Below are 16,965 nucleotides of genomic sequence, written 5' to 3'. Positions count from 1 at the left end.
TCTTCACAATAGGAACATATTTTTTTGGAAAAAACAAATTACTGGAAGTAATAGAGATATTTTTAATTCTGATATTTCTCAATTGTGTTTCTGTTTACTTACCCAGATAAAAATATATTGGTTTGTGAAATGGTTTTATGATTCTGAAGGCAAAAAATTGTATTGCCTCCTCAATAAATTGGAGTTTTGATGTTTCCTAGATGAATACAATATTGAGAATTGAATACATAGCCTGGTGAATCTCTGATGTAGGAAGGAGGGAGGCATTTTTAAACTATGTTCAGGCCATTCAACAATTCAACAGCAGTTAATGGTTAGTATGTACAGACTTTGCTGCAAGCAGTAAAGCTATGGTGATAACCAAGACAGACAAGCCCCTGCCTCAGGTGTGTGAATCCACCTTCACATCCTTTCCCTCCTGCTGTCTGCTGAGTGAGGAAATGCAGTTAATTTCTGTCCCAGGTGCACATCCTCACTGGCAAACCAAGGCATAGTCACCCACGACTGCTCAAGAAGATAGCCTTTATCTCTCAGGTGTCTAGCAAGGAAAAATGATTGAGAACCACAATTCAGTATTAACAAACCCCCTCCCCTGGAGTGGATTTGCTTTTTATTTTTCCTACTCTAAACTCAGAGTGAATTTGCAATAGGAAAATTGCTGCGTTTATTCAGTTCTGGAAAATTCTCAGCCTTTTTCCCTTTGACTATTGCTTTTTCCGCAGTCTCTCCTTCTGAAACTCCAGTTAGAACTTTTCATTGTACCCTCAGTGTCTTTTAAGTTTGCTTTTGTAATTTTTGTTTCTTTATACGGGCTCTGTTCTGGGTTAATTAATTCCCTTTTCCACCATAAGTCTTCAGCTTAATTCTATCACTGATTTTATTTTTTAAATAATTGTAGTTTTTTAGGTCTAAGAGCCCTGCATGTTATTTTTCAAATCTGATTTTTTAAATCTTCTGTCATTGCATGGTAGATTCAGTTTCTTCTTTAATAAATCTAGATATTTTAAACAGAGTTATTTTAAACTTTGTTTCAGATCAGCGTATTCCAGCTCGTCTTCCGCTGGTTGGGTCTGCTGTCATTTTCTTGCTGCAGGGTTCCCCGTATGCTTTGTAGTATTTGTCTCTGCTTATCTTTCGTAGATGCTACCTTCATGTTCTGTCAGTCTTTCAATCTTACATTCACTCTTTTCTGAACAATTACATTTCCAAATTTTGTTCCTTCAGCCTAGATGCTTTTTCTTCTCCATCCCTGTACTGTAGTTGTGCCTATCAAATCCAAATCAGCATAAAGTTAGTCTGTTCTTTCAGTTGTAGTACTTTGACTATTTAAATCCAAAACACAACTGAGAAGCAAAGTGGGGCATCTTTTGTATTTCTTTCTTAACGTTTCCACATTTTTAAAAAATGATCTGGCCTTATATAAACATTTTTGAACAAAATTTTATAGAACATAGTAATACTTACAGAAAATTGGCAATATTAATAACACTTTGTTCCTATTTTTAATTATATATATACACATATATACACATACATATATACACCACACACGTATTTATATATATGCCTCCCTCCTTCCTACATTTCCCTTTCATTCTCCCACTTACAATCTCATAGTCTGGCTTGCTCAGCACTTGTTCTGTTTGAATTTATCTGGTTCATATATTTATTTGTTCATTATTTTTCTCCTCCTAGAGTCCCTTTTCTCTGTTGTGACACACAGCCTAATGCAGCACCTAGCACATAGTAGGTCTTCAGTAAATATTTGTTGAATAAATCAGGAAATAAATCAGTGCCCATTTTAATGAAAATCACTTAATGGAAAGGGCAGAATTTGTTTATGCCTTCACATGTTCGGTGTCTTCTGCCCACCAGGTGCGGTACTGGAATGGTGGTGGAAAGGAGGAATCATCCAGTAAAGTGAAAGTGGCAGGAAATGAGACATCAGCCAGACTACGGGGCCTGAAGAGCAACCTGGCCTATTACACAGCTGTCAGGGCTTACAACAGCGCCGGCGCCGGGCCCTTTAGTGCCACAGTTAATGCAACCACCAAGAAAACGCGTAAGTATATTCTGATTCATTTAAATGGTAAGGAAAACAGTTTGCAATAAAAATGATAGCCTTCTATATTATTTGAAATGGACAACCCACGTCATTAATCTCACTAGATTATATAAACCTAACTCCGGCCGGGCGCGGTGGCTCAAGCCTGTGTAATCCCAGCACTTTGGGAGGCCGAGACGGGCGGATCACGAGGTCAGGAGATCGAGACCATCCTGGCTAACACGGTGAAACCCCGTCTCTACTAAAAAATACAAAAAACTAGCCAGGCGAGGTGGCGGGCACCTGCAGTCCCAGCTACTCGGGAGGCTGAGGCAGGAGAATGGCGTGAACCCGGGAGGCGGAGCTTGCAGTGAGCTGAGATCCGGCCACTGCACTCTAGCCCGGGAGACAGAGCAAGACTCTGTCTCAAAAAAAAAAAAAAAAAAAAAAAAAAAAAGAAAAGGCTAACTCCAAAACCTTAAAACTCAGAGCCACACATACCCTTGTCTTCATGATATCCTTAAATCTTTAGGTAGAGACTCCCTGTGAAAATGAATATGCACCTTTTGAAAAAAATCTTAATGTGGGGTGTTAGGTTAAATCTATCCCCTTTTCTTTTAAAATATGGTAAGCTTAGTTGGGTTTACATTCACGTATTTTTAGTTTCCCAAAGTTTGAGGATTTCTGATAAGCATGAATAAGTTAAAATTAATGCCGAAGAATCAGGAGTGATTTTTCCTTCTTTACCTTTCTTTTCTACATCATTCAAAAAATGGCAATGTACATTAAATGGTTATCAGCAGAAGATGATGGTCCTGTGAATGTGTTGATACTCTGACAAATCTAACCAGAGTTGTCAGTGTTGCCTTCAAAGCTGAGTTTTAGCTGTGTATTCACAGGTAAATTTGCCAGCTGCAATCATGAGTTACAATTATATTAGTCTACAAGAAAGTCAGTGATTTACAATTTGGGAATGTTCCACACGTATTTCAGTTAATCTAATAGCATAGTATACATTTCAGCATTGTGTTTTATTGTTTTATTGGTGCTTACTCACAATGCAAATGTTTGAGTTGCTGTTGTCATTGCCCTCATCATAGCTAATAGTGATTGAAAACATTGTGTCCCAAGTAATTTATGCTCATTCCCACATTTAATCCTCATAACTACTCCCAAGAGGTCGGTGCCATTATTATCTCTATTTTAAAGGTGATAGAAGTATGGTTTGAAGGGATTAGGTGACTTATGCGCAGTGATACCATACTTTTACTTGCAGAAAATTGTTTTCTTAATTTATTTTCAAATTTCTTAATTGAATAAAAATGTTTGCTTAACTAACTTTATGTAAGAATGAGACAATTTTTATGCTTGGTTGCTAATTTCATTGATGCATTTCTGTTTCCATATATCATTTTTTTGAAAACATACATTTTTTGTCTACAATTGCAAAGAACTCCAATAATATAAAATTGAATATGATTGACTAGCATTTTTAGGCTAACTTAAAGTAATGTAAGACATAATTCTACTACTTTAGATGTTAATTAACCAGTGTAAATTTGATTAGAGAAGTTTGTATGTTTATCTTCTTTGTATTAGCTATAGAAAAAAGAGTGTGGCTAACAATTGGCTAGTACAGTGACCATTGCAGAACACAAGTTTAGCGACAAACCGTTTGAATTTCTGTAGCAAGACCCATTTGTAAGCAACCGACTAATGTAACATTTAACATGATCCTTATCTGATTATTAGAGGAGGTCTAATCTACCTGTTTGTCATACCACTTGGTTGCTGTTAGACCAAAGAGCACATGGGTTTGGAAATAAAGAAACAAAAAATTCTGTATTTACAACTCTTTACTAAATATGTTTGGTTTTCTCAACAATTCCTGCTGAATTAATATCGTCTAAATATACATCATTATTTATATATTCCAAATACAGCATCAATCAAAAATTCTGATTGCAAAAATATATGCAAACAAGTTTATCTGGCTCTTTTCTCTGACTTAATAATTGATGTGATTACTTGCTAGGAAATTATGATTGTAAAAGACAGTGTAACACCATGGTAGAATCAGTGAAGAACTTAGTGGATTAGTAAGACAGAAGGAAGAGACTGATTAGAAATCAATAGAAATGTCACGATAATGCACAATGAATGAATGAAAATTTTTAAAAGAAGCAAAATCCCTTTATAATTTAGAGATGGCATATAAATGCCCAATCCAAAGTAGAAATTTGCACATAACAGTGATGCTGATAATTATGGTTGAAACTTACTGAGCAATTTCCAGTGATGGTTCTAAGTAATTTTCATGTATTGATTCTTAATTCCCACAGCAATATCATGACTTGAAGGTATTAGTATGCTTACTTTAGAGAGGAGGAAGCTGAGGCATATGGAGGTTATATAACTGTACTGAGATTGCAGAGTAAGTAACAGGATGGGCATCCAAATCCATAGTCTTAACCACTATGGTATCCTCTCTTTCAGCCATATTGTTAGAATTTCATCACTCGTTTAATACCTTTATTTATTGTGATTTTGCTCTGTGCTTAGGATATGGGTAAGATGATCACAGGTTGTCATGGCTTCTCCGCTCATGGAGCTTTAGTTTGATGGGAATTCCAGCAACTGAATGAAATCTCTCAAAAACAATGCTCTGCTGTTACCACAATTCAACTGGAGTCTTTAGGTTGATCTGTAGATGTTATTAAGGGCAATTTCCCACGTTGGGTGGGAAATTCACATAGATCATTAAAATCCCCAATCATCTTAAAATGGCATATAAAGAACGTATGTTAATTTTTACATTTTATGTTAATAATTTTTAAATATGTACCAAAATTACAAGTAAAACAGAATCTCTTAGAGCCATTAATAGTATTGTTACTGGTAGCTCTAAATAGTCTTCCTGAGCTTTGACATGGTTGAAGTGCAAATCCTATTTAAAATTTTGATAAGGCTCTTGTGATTATCACTATGAAGAGAATTACTCATCTGCCTTGGCATAAAGAGCAAAAATAACATTTTTGATTACCTGCTTGCTATCTCTCTTCCTCTATGGATTCTAAACTTTACGGGGAAAGAGTCCTTCTGTGTCTTATTTACCCAGCCACTGTGCCCAGCACAAACCCAGCACATGGGAGCAGCGTATTAAATGTTGAATAGATGAATGAAACCTAAAGAAGCAAGCCAAACCTCAAGTACTATTATTAATCAAATGTACTTCCTCTTGACTGCACATTGCGAATTCAAGACACGCTACAGTTCTTTACCATCTCACTTAAAATGTGCAAGTTTCATGTACTCATCATTATGGAATTGTGTATGCGAGGCTTTAAATCAGTACAGTTTTTAGATGATATTTCTGATTAATGTAAAATAACACAAGGATTCTCAAGTACTGTAGCTTCCATTAAACATTTAATTTTTTGATATCCAAATACTTGAGTTTTTTAAAAGCATTTTTAAGTTAAACACTAATTAGTCTCTTTAAGTAATCTAAGATGGGTTTCTGTCACTTACCACTGAAAGAGAGCAAACTCTTAACAGCATCTTTCATCTCAAGGGACTGATGAAGAAAATCTGCAGATGGCTTAAAAATGATAAGTTGCATTAGTTTCTAAAAAGAAACATTGAGAATTTTATGTTCAGAGTTTGCAAGAGATAATCTGTAGGATGAATATTCTGCTTTGTATAATCAAACAAGTCAAGTGGTAATTCTGACATTCAGTATGAATGGATCCAGACACTCAAACAACTTCCACCAGAATCATATAATAAGATCTCAAATTTAATAAAACTGAATTGTTGGTTCTCCTTCCAACCCATTTAAATCCTCTCTCTTCTGTGATAGTCCCATTTCCATAAATTCCACTCCAATGTTTCAGTTTCTCAAGCCAAAAATCTTAGAGTCACCCTCGAGTCATTTTCTCTCATACCCTACACTAGATCCAGAATCTTAGTTCTACATTTATCAAGAATTTACCACTTCTGGCCAGGCACGGGGGCTCACTCTTGTAATCCCAACACTTTGGGAGGCCAAAGTGGTATGATTGCTTGAGCCCAGGAGTTCAAGACCAGCCTGGGCAACAGAATAACACTGTCTCACTATACTGAGACAGAGAAAAATATAAGAAAATTAACCGGGTGTGGTGGTGTGTGCCTGTACTCCCAGCTACTCGGGAGGCTGAGGTGGGAGGATTGCTTGAGCCTAGGAGATCCATCAGAGCTGCAGTGAACCATAATTGTGCCACTGCACTTCAGTGTGGGCAACAGAGTAAAACCCTTTCTCAAAAAAAATAATAAAAATAAAAAATGGAATATACCACATCTTACGCTGCTGCCACACCAGGGTAAGCTGCCTCCAACTGTCTCTTGTAGATCAGAGCAATGGCTTCTTACTGTTCATCCTGTTTCTGCCTTTGCCTTGACATCCTGATAATGTCACTTCCCTGTTCATGACCTTTTTGTCACTTCCCATCCCACGTCAGGTAAATGCTAAATCCTTAAAATGTCCAACGAGGGCTTATACAGTCCACTCCCCAATCTCTGCTGACTCATTTCCTATTCTTTTCCACCTTGCTCATTCCACTTTACTTTAGGACCTCTGCATGTACTGTCTCCTGTATCTCAAAAGCTCTTCCTACAGATACCCCCATAATGCACTCCCCCGTCTCTTCCAGGTCATCACTCAGATATCACCTGGGTGCCACCTGACTGCAACTCCACCTTTCCTGATGCATACCCTCGTCTCCTTCCCTGCTTTATCCTTGTGCCTAGCCTCAGAGCCACCACATGTACTCTATCTCATGGCTACTCACTTCATCATTGTGTCCCCAGGACATCGTTGTGTCCTGCCTTAGCCAGAGTGTCAGCACCTTCAGAACAGAGCTATGGCCTGGTTTGATCATTGCCCTGTTGCCAGAGCTCTGCTCCAGTGTTTAAGTAATCATAGTCAGTAGTCAGTGTCCAATAAGTATTTGTTGAACAGTGACTCTCTCCATCACTGTCTCTGCTCTATGGCAGCATCACTCTAACCAAAGTTCTCTCTTCGTGGTAGAAAGATTGCCAACAGCACCTCAAGAGGACTGTTGTCTCTCGGCCAATCACACTGGGAAAGGTGGGCAGCTTCTTTCTGATTATTCTACCCAGAGCTAAGTAGGCTTCTCATTGATTCATCTTGGGTAAACAACCAATTGTTGTTTCCAGTTGTGAGAAAAACTGGACCAGCCTAACCTGGAACACACGCCCAGACTCCCCTGGAATAAGGGGATTCTATATTTTTATGCCTTTGCTAATTATTATATGTGTGAGTCTATTTAGGGAAATAGAAGAATGCCAAACGATGCAGTCACTTTTGCATTTGAGTCTTTGCTTTTCCAAATGAAATGCTCATTCATGAAAGTGGAGCCAAAATCAGTTACCTGAATTTAAGGAAATCAAGTAGGTGTGCCTTTTTTTTTTAATTCAACTTTTTTTAATTTGTATTTTAATTTTTGTGGGTACATTGTAGGTGTGTATATTTATGAACTACATGAGATCTTTTGATACAGATATGCAATGTGAAATAAGCACATCAGGAAGAATGGAGTATCCATCCCCTCAAACATTTAGCTGTTGAATAGCAAACAATATAATTACACTCTTTAAGTTCTAGAAAAATGTACAGTTATTATTGACTATAGTCACCCTGTTATGCTATCAAATAGTAGGTCTTATTCATTCTATTTTTTGTCCCCATTAATCTCCACTTATTCCCCTCACCCCAAACCCCTCACTACCCTTCCCAGCCCCTGGTAATCATCCTTCTACTCTCTATGTCCATGAGTTCAATTGTTGTGACTTTTATTTTATTATTATTTTTCCATAGGTTAGTGGGGTACAGGTGGATTTTGGTTATATGAGTTTTTTAGTGGTGATTTGTGAGATTTTGGTACACCCATCACCCAGTCAGTATACACGGCACCCTATTTGTAGTATTCTGTCCCTTGCCACCCTCCCAACCTTCCCCCCAAGTCCCAAAAGTCCATTGTATGATTCTTATGCCTTTGCATCCTCATAGCTTAGCTACCACATATCATTGAGAACATATGATGTTTGGTTTTCCATTCCTGAGTTACTTCATTTAGAATGATAGTCTACAGTCTCATCCAGGTCACTGTGAATGCTGTTAATTCATTCCTTTTTATAGCTGAGTAATATTCCATATATATATGATGGATATATATATGTCATATATATTCCATATATATATTCCATATATATGACATATATGACATATATATATTCCATATATATGACATATATTATATGACACACATATATATATATGATGGAATATATATATATATATATATCAGTTTCTTTATCCACTCATTGATTGATGGACATTTGGGTTGATTCCACAATTTTACAAGTGTGAATTGTGCTGCTATAAACATGCATGTGCAAGAATCTTTTTCGTATAATGACTTTTTTCCCTCTGGGTAGATACCCAGTAGTGGGATTTCTGGATCAAATAGTAGTTCTACTTTTATTCATTAAGGAATCTCCACACTGTTTTTCTCCATGCTGTTTTCCATGGTGGTTGTACTAGTTTGCATTTCCACCAGCAGTGTAGAAGTGTTCCCTGAGCACCGCATCTACACCAACATGTACTGTTTTTTTTTATTTTTTATTGATGGGCATTCTTGCAGGAGTAAGGTGATATTGCGTTGTGGTTTTGATTTGCATTCCCCGTCATTAGTGGTGTTGACCATTTTTTCATATGTTTGTTGGCCATTTGTATGTTTTTTTTAGAGAATTGTCTGTTCATGTTCTTCACCCACTTTTGTGTGGGATTTTTTGTTTTTTTCCTGCTGATTTGAGTTCATTGTAGATTCTGGATATTAGTCCTTTGTCAGATGAATAAATTGTGAAGATTTTCTCCTACTCTTTAGGTTTTCTGTTTACTCTGCTGACTGTTGCTTTTGCCGTACAAAAGCTCTTTAGTTTAATTAAGTTCCAGCTATTTATCTTTGTTTTTATTGCATTTGCTTTTGGGTTCTTGGTCATGAAATTCTTGCCTAAGCTAATGTCTAGAACGTTTTTTCCAACGTTATCTTCTAGAATGTTTGTAGTTTCAGGTATTAGATTTAAGTTCTTAATCCATCTTGAGTTGATTTTTGTATAAGTTGAGAGATAAGGATCCAGTTTCATTCTCCTACATGTGGCTAGCCAATTATATCAGCACCATTTGTGGAAAAGGGGGTCCTTTCCCCACTTTATGTTTTTGTTTCCTTTGTCAAAGATTAGTTGGCTGTAAGTATTTGGGTTTACTTCTGGGTTGTCTATTCTGCTCCATTGTTCTATGTGCCTATTTTTGTACCAGTACCATGCTGTTTTGGTGACTATGGCCTTATAGTATAATTTGAAATCAGGTAATGTGATGCCTCTAGATTTGTTCTTTTTGCTTAGTCTTGCTTGTGGGCTCTTTTTTGATTCTATATGAATTTTAGCATTGTTTTTTATAATCCGGTGAAGAATATGGTGGTATTTTGATGGGAATTGCGTTGAATTTGTAGATTGTTTTTAGCAGTATGATCATTTTCACAATATTCTACCCATCCATGAGCATGGGATGTGTTTCCATTTGTTTGTGTCTTCTATGATTTCTTGCAGCAGTGTTTCGTAGTTTTCCTTGTAGAGATCTTTCATCTCCTGGTTAGGTATATTCATAAGTGGGTTTTTTTTTTTTTTTTTTGGCAACTATTGTAAAAGGGGTTGAGTTCTTGATTTGATTCTCTGCTTGGTCGCTGTTGGTGTATAAAAGAACTACTGATTTGTGTACCTTATTCTTGTATCAGGAAACTTTGCTGAATTATTTTATCAGTTCTAGGAGTTTTCTGGAGGATTCTTTAGGGTTTTTGAGGTAAACAATCATATCATCAGCAAACAGTGATGATTTGACTTCCTCTTTACTGATTTGGATGCCCTTTATTTCTTTTTCTTCTCTGATTGCTCTGGCTAGGACTTCCAGTACTAAGCTGAAGAGGAGTGGTGAGAGTAGGCATCCTTATCTTCTTCCAGGTCTCAGAGGGAATACTTTCAACTTTTCCCTATTCAGTATAATTTGGCTGTGGGTTTGTCATAGATGGCTTTTATTACATTGACATATGTCCCTTGTATGCTGATTTTGCTGAGAGTTGTAATCATAAAGGGATGCTGGATTTTGTTGAATGCTTTTTCTGTATCTATTGAGATGATCATGTGATTTTTGTTTTTATTTCTGTTTATGTGGTGTATCACATTTATTGACTTGTGTATTTTAAAACATCCCTGCATCCCTGGTGTGAAACCTCCTTGATCATGGTGGGTTATCTTTTTGTTATGTTGTTGGATTCAGTTAGCTAGTATTTTGTTACGGATTTTAGCATCTATGTTCATCAGGGATATCGGTCTGTAGTTTTCTCGTTTGGTTATGTCTTTTCCTGGTGTTGGTATTAGGGTGATGCTGGCTTCATAGAATGAATTAAGGAGGGTTCACTCTTTATCTTGCTGAATAGTGTAAACCGCATTGGTTCCAATTCTTCTTTGAATGTCTGTCTGGTAGAATTCTGCTGTGAATCCTTCTACTCCTGAACTTTTTAGTTGGTAATTATTTAATTACCATTTCAGTCTTGCTGCTTGTTATTGGTCTGTTCAGGGTATCTAATTCTTCCTGATTTAAGCTAAGAGGGTTGTATCTTTCCAGGAATTTACCCATCTCTTCTAGGTTTTCTAGTTTATGTGAGTAAAGGTGTTCCTAGTTGTCTTGAATGATCTTTTGTATTTCTGTGGTGTCAGTTGTAATATCTCCCATATCATTTCTTAGTGAGGTTATTTGGATTTTCTCTCTTCTTTTTTCTTGGTTAATCTTGCCAGTGGTCTATCAATTTTATTTATCTTTTTGAAGAACCAGATTTTGTTTCATTAATCTTTTGTATTTTTTTGTTGTTTAAATTTCATTTAGTTCTGCTCTGATCTTGGTTATTTCCTGTCTTCTGCTAGGTTTGGGTTTGTTCTTGTTTCTCTAGTTCCTTCAGATGTGACCTTAGATTGTCAGTTTGTGCTCTTTAATTCTTTTTTTATGTAGGTTTTTAGAGCAATGAACTTTTCTGTTAGCACTGTCTTTGCTGTATCCCAGAGGTTTTGATAGGTTGTGTCTGTATTGTTGTTCAATTTGAAGAATTTTTTAATTTCCATCTTGATTTTGTTTTTGACCCAATGATCATTCAGGAGCAGGTTACTTTTCATGTATTTGTATGGGTTTAAAAGTTCCTTTTGGAGTTGATTTCCAGTTTTATTCCACTATGGTCTGAGAGAGTGCTTGATATAATTTCAATTCTTAAATTCTTAAAACTTATTGAAGCTCATTTCATGGTCTATCATTTGATCTATCTTGGAGAAAGCTCCCTTCACTGTTGAATAGTATGTGTATTCTGTGGTTGTTGGATGGAATGTTCTGTATATATCTGTTAAGTCCATTTGTTCCAAGGTATAGTTTAAAACCATTGTTTCTTTGTTAACTTTATGTCTTGATGAGTATCTAGTGCTGTCAGTGGAATATTGAAGTCCCCCACTATTATTGTCTAACTATCTCATTTCTTAGGTCTATAAGTAATTGTTTCATAAATTTGGGAACTCCAGTGTTAGGTGCATATATGTTTAGGATTGTGATATTTTCCTGTTGGACAAGGCCTTTTACCATTATATAATGTCCCTCTTTATCTTTTTAACTGCAGCTTCATAAAAGTTTCTTTTGTTTGATATAAGAGTAGCTACTCCTGCTCGCTTTTCATGTCCATTTGCATGAAATACCTTTTCCTACTTTAAGTTTTTATGTGAGTCCTTATGTGTTAGGTGAGTCTCTTGAAGACAGCAGATACTTGTTTGGTGAATTCTTACCCATTCTGCAGTTCTGTATCTTTTAAGTGTAGCATTTAGGCCATTTACATTCAATGTTAGTATTGAGGTGTGAGGTACCATTCCATTCATTGTGCTATCTGTTGCCTGTGTACCTTGGTTTTTGGGTTTTGGTTTTTATGTTTTAAATTGTATTTTTTTTATAGTCCTTTGAGATTTATGCTTTAAAGAGGTTCTGTTTTGATGTGTTTCCAGGATTTGCTTCAAGATTTAGAGGTCCTCTTAGCAATTCTTGTAGTGGCGATTTGGTAGTGGAGAATTCTCTCAGCATTTGTTTGTCTAAAAAAGACTGTATCTTTCTTTCATATGATGCTTAGTTTTGCTGGATACAAAATTATTGGCTGATCATTGTTTTGTTTGAGGAGGCTGAAGATTGGGCCACAGTCCCTTCTAGCTTGTAGGGTTTCTGCTAAGAAATCTGCTGTTAATCTGATAGGTTTTCATTTATAGGTTACCTGGTGCTTTTATCTTACAGCTCTTAAGATTCTTTCCTTCCTCTTAACTTTAGATAACCTGATGACAATGTGCCTAGGCAATGATCTTTTTGTGATGAATTTTTCAGGTGTTGTTTCTGCTTCTTGTATTTGGATGTCTATGTCTCTTGCAAGGCTGGGGAAGTTTTCCTTGATTATTCCCCCAAATATGTTTTCCAAACTTTTAGATTTCTATTCCTAGGAATGCTGATTATTCTTAAGTTTGGTTGTTTAACATAATCCCAGACTTCTTGGAGACATTCATATTTTCTTATTCTTTTTTCTTTGTGCTCGTTGGATTGGGTTAATTTGAGGACCTTGTCTTCAAGCTCTGAATTTCTTTCTTATACTTGTTCAATCCTATTGCTGAGACTTCCCAGAGCATTTTGCATTTCTATACATGTGTCCAGTGTTTCTGGAAGTTTTCATTTTTTGTATTTATGCTCCCTATTTCATTGAGTATTTCTTCCTTCACTTCTTGTATCATTTTTTGGATTTCCTTGCATTGGGCTTCACTTTTCTCTGGTGCCTCCCTTATTCACTTAATAACTAACCTCCTGAATTATTTTTCTGGTAAATTGGGGATTTCTTCTTTGTTTGGATCCATTGCTGCTGAGCTAGTGTGATTTTGGGGGGTGTTAAAGAGCCTTGTTTTTTCATATAACTAGAGTTGCTTTTCTGGTTCCTTCTCATTTGGGTAGCCTCTGTCAGAGGGAAGGTCTAGGGCTGAAGGCTGTTGTTCAGATTCTTTTGTCCCACGGTGTGTTCCCTTGATAGTACTCTCCCCCTTTTCCCATGGATGTGACTTTCTGAGAGCCAAGCTGTAGTGATTATTATCTCTCTTCTGGGTCTAGTCACCCAGCGTGTCTACCAGGCTCGGGCTTATACTGGGGGTTGTCTCTACAGAGTCCTGTGATGTAAACTCTCTATGAGTTTCTCAGCCATAGATACCAGCACCTGTTCCAGTGGAGGTGGCAGGGCTGTGAAATGGACTCTGTAAGGCTCTTAGCTTTGGTGGTTTAATGCTCTATTTTTGTGCTGGTTGGCCTTCTGCTGGGAGGTGGTGCTTTCCAGAGAGCATCAGCTGTGGCAGTATGGTGAGGAACAGTGGGTGGGCCGGGGCCTAGACCTCCCAAGAGTATATGCCCTTTGTGTTCAGCTACCAGGGTGGGTAGGGAAGGACCATGAGGTGGGGGCAGGACTAGGTGTGTCTGACCTCAGACTCTCCTTGGGCGGGTCTTGCTGTAGCTGCTGTGGGGATAGGGGTGAGGCTCCCAGGTCAATGGAGTTATGTACCGAGGAGGATTATGGATGCCTCTGCGGAGTCACACAGGTTGTCAGAGAAATGAAGGAAAGCCAGCAGTCACAGGCCTCACCTAGCTCCCACGCAATCCGAAGAGCCAGTCTCACTCCCACCATACCCCCACTGACAGCAAACAAGTCTATTTCCAGGCAGTGGGCAGGCAGGGCTGAGAAGTTTCCCCAGGCTACCCACCTCCCAGCTGGGAAAGAAAAGGGCTCTAATTCTTCCCCCACCTGTCAAGTCTGCATGCCAGATTTACTGCCTCCCCCAAGTTCTAGCCAGGAGGCTTCTCAAGCAGTTCAAATTGTTACAAAGTTTAGCTGGAGGTTTCCTTCTCGTTGTGGTGTTTTCCTCGTGCCTCTGGTCACCCTCCCGAAGGATCCCCGTGATGCCAGGCAGGAGTGGCTTGCTTGGGGACCCGTGAACTCACAGGGCCTTTCCCGCTGCTTCTTCTACCCCTGTATTTCACTCAGCTCCTAAATTGACTCAGCTTTCAGCTCCAGGTAAGGTGGGAATCTTCTCCCATAAACTAGACCTTCAGTTTCCCCAGTGGGGGTGTGTGTTTTGGGGGTGGAGGACCTCCCTTTCCCACTTCTATAGTTTGAGCACTCACAATATTTGGGATGTCTCCTGGGTCTTGCAGGAGCAATCCACCTCCTTCAGAGGGTCTGTGGGTCCTCTTGGGTTTCCTGTTTTATTCCTGCAGTTGTTCTGGAGTGAAAATTCCACAGTGCAAGCCTCCACATGCTACTCTGTCCATCCGAGTCGGAGCCGCAGTCTACTCCTGCCTCCCATTTGCCATGATCTGTTCCAAGTAGGTGTGTCTTGGGGAAGTAAAAGGGAAATGTGAATAAGGCAGGCGCTGAAAGAATGAGTCTGAATATTTTAGAAGGTTTTTATTACATGACTATTCCTACCTCAAACAGAATTTGGAAGTTCTAAAATTTTATATATATATGACTTAATTGTATAATTGTCCAGTCTAGGTTTTGCCTCAGGATACACATTATTGCAAAATTTGCCAAATTTCATATGTGATCCACCTATTTTGCCAATTGTTTCCAACCTTTTCTATTAATATATACCTACTATTTTTTTTCTTAAAAATTGACCTATTTTTACTTAGATAAATTTTAAAAAATGGAAACTAGCTTTTTATCTGAGAAATGGAGGACCAGTATCATTACCATAAATAGATGTTAACCAAATAATAAGTTTAATAATAGTAAGTACAGTGAAAACTAGACCACCCTCCTTTCTAAATAGTAGGAACATATTCTTGCCTATAGAATTCTCCAGACCTGTTCCCTCTTTGTGATGTTAGTATAGAGGGGATATTAAAGACCTTCTAGCCCCCAAATCTAACTTTCTCTTCAAGCCATGGGAAGATTAAAAGCGAATTTTCCTGCAGGTGACTGAATGCTATTTGTTGGCTTTTCTGTGCATGACATCCCACAGTGCATGTGAAGTAATCATGTTTGTATATGCACACCACAAATCACACATATGAGGGAACACAAGCCTATTAATGTGCATTCCTCAGATTTAGTGCATGTGACCTAATCATATTTGTATATGACACACCACACATCACACATGTGATGGAATACAAGCCAATTAATGTACATTCCTCAGATTTAGGAGGTTTTTTCCCCCTGTCTATGGGCTTCAGCAAAGTCATTTCTGGTTTTGTAAACTCTGAAGAAAGATAACAGTATAATATTGAACTTTACTAGTGTTCAACCAGGAAGCTTCTACTAATAAAGAATCAGGAGAAACTCTAACTAAATGTGTAAAACTTATGAACTTTATTTTGTAAGAGCTTTGGCACTTTTTTGAAAATCTGCCCCACTTGCCTGTGAATCATCTAGACCAAGATTATCCAACCCACAGCCAGTGAGCCACATGTGGCTCAGGACAGCTTTGAATGCAGCCCAACACCCATCCATAAACTTTCTTAAAACATTATCAGATTATTTTGCGATTTTTTTTTAAGCTCATCAGCTATCGTTAGTGTTAGTGCATTTTATGAGCAGCCCAAAACAATTGTTCTTCTTCCATTGTGGCCCAGGGAAGCCAAAAGATTGGACACCCCTGCTCTAGACAATTGTAAATGTTCTCCTTATAGTTTATAATCTCACATACTTTTATTATCCAAAGGAGAACTTTTGATTAAGGAAATTCCCAGACATTGAAAGCCAAAAATCAAAGAAAGACCTACCGTGGTATTCTAGGTTGGGTTTCAGATGAGTTAAAAAGTAGATGATTTTTTTGTGTTTTAAAACATGGTGTCAATTTCTTTTGATATGAAATTAGATCCATTTATAAAAGTTTTCAGTGATTCCAAAACAACTGTATCTTATTATTGTGGGGGGGCACATAATTGACTTTTGCTTTTGATTACATGATTGTTGCACAATGCCACATGTTTAAGCAGCTTAGTTATGAATGTTAATAATCATCTCAAGTGAAGTCTAAGTGCAAAGTGTAACTTCTAGCTACTAGTTGTAACAACTTTTTATCATGTAAGTCATCTCATTACCATCAGGTGGCCAAGAAAAAGAGTTGAGAAACATACTGAGTTTTGTATAATTAATCACAGCAAACATATGTTCTTAAAATTTCGGATTTTGAAAGTAAATGCCAGCTTCACTGTTACCACTGTGAGACATCACCATTGAAAACTCCAGGCAATAATATTCTTTATTTTAACAACCTCTACTTTGTATTATATAAAGGAAAACATTTATTGTAGAAAATTTGGGGGAAAAAATCTATAGAGAAAAAATAAAATTCACTCATAATCCTATCACTCAGAAATACCATGATTAATATCATTTGTCTTTCCTTCCAGACTTCTGTTCTATGAATAGTTTCTCTTATGCAGTGGAGGTTGTGCTGTGTATTTGGTTACCTGTATACTGTATTGTAACTGCCCATGGATGATATTCCATTGTGATGAACACCACAATTTATTTAGCCATTTTTCCTGTGGATAGACATGTCTTATATTCCCAGCTTCCCAGCTTCATCTAATCATGGTTATATGATAGTAATCACTTGTTTTCAGGCAAGTATCTGCAGAGTAAGTAAAATCTATGAAGCTGATGTTGAGGAGTCTGAAAATCAGGTGCACAGAGGATCATGATGGGTGCTTAAGGAACAACAATAATAAAAACGTCTCAAGAGAAAGT

General features: G+C 37.5%; 1 protein-coding gene across 1 annotated transcript in view; it reads left to right on the top strand.

Annotated features, from left to right (window-relative positions):
- The window catches only part of CNTN3 (contactin 3), a 339,447-nt gene that overhangs the window by 314,010 nt on the left and 8,472 nt on the right, over positions 1-16,965 (top strand). The window contains exon 20 of the mRNA XM_077994230.1: positions 1,876-2,062. Coding sequence (XP_077850356.1) covers positions 1,876-2,062 — 187 coding nt within the window. The remainder of the gene's footprint in view (positions 1-1,875; positions 2,063-16,965) is intronic.

The sequence above is a fragment of the Macaca mulatta genome, chromosome 2, assembly GCF_049350105.2.
Source record: "Macaca mulatta isolate MMU2019108-1 chromosome 2, T2T-MMU8v2.0, whole genome shotgun sequence".
NCBI classification, from domain to species: Eukaryota; Metazoa; Chordata; class Mammalia; order Primates; family Cercopithecidae; genus Macaca; species Macaca mulatta.
The sequence above is the reverse complement of the archived record's forward strand: the minus strand, read 5'-3'. Positions and strand labels throughout refer to the sequence as shown.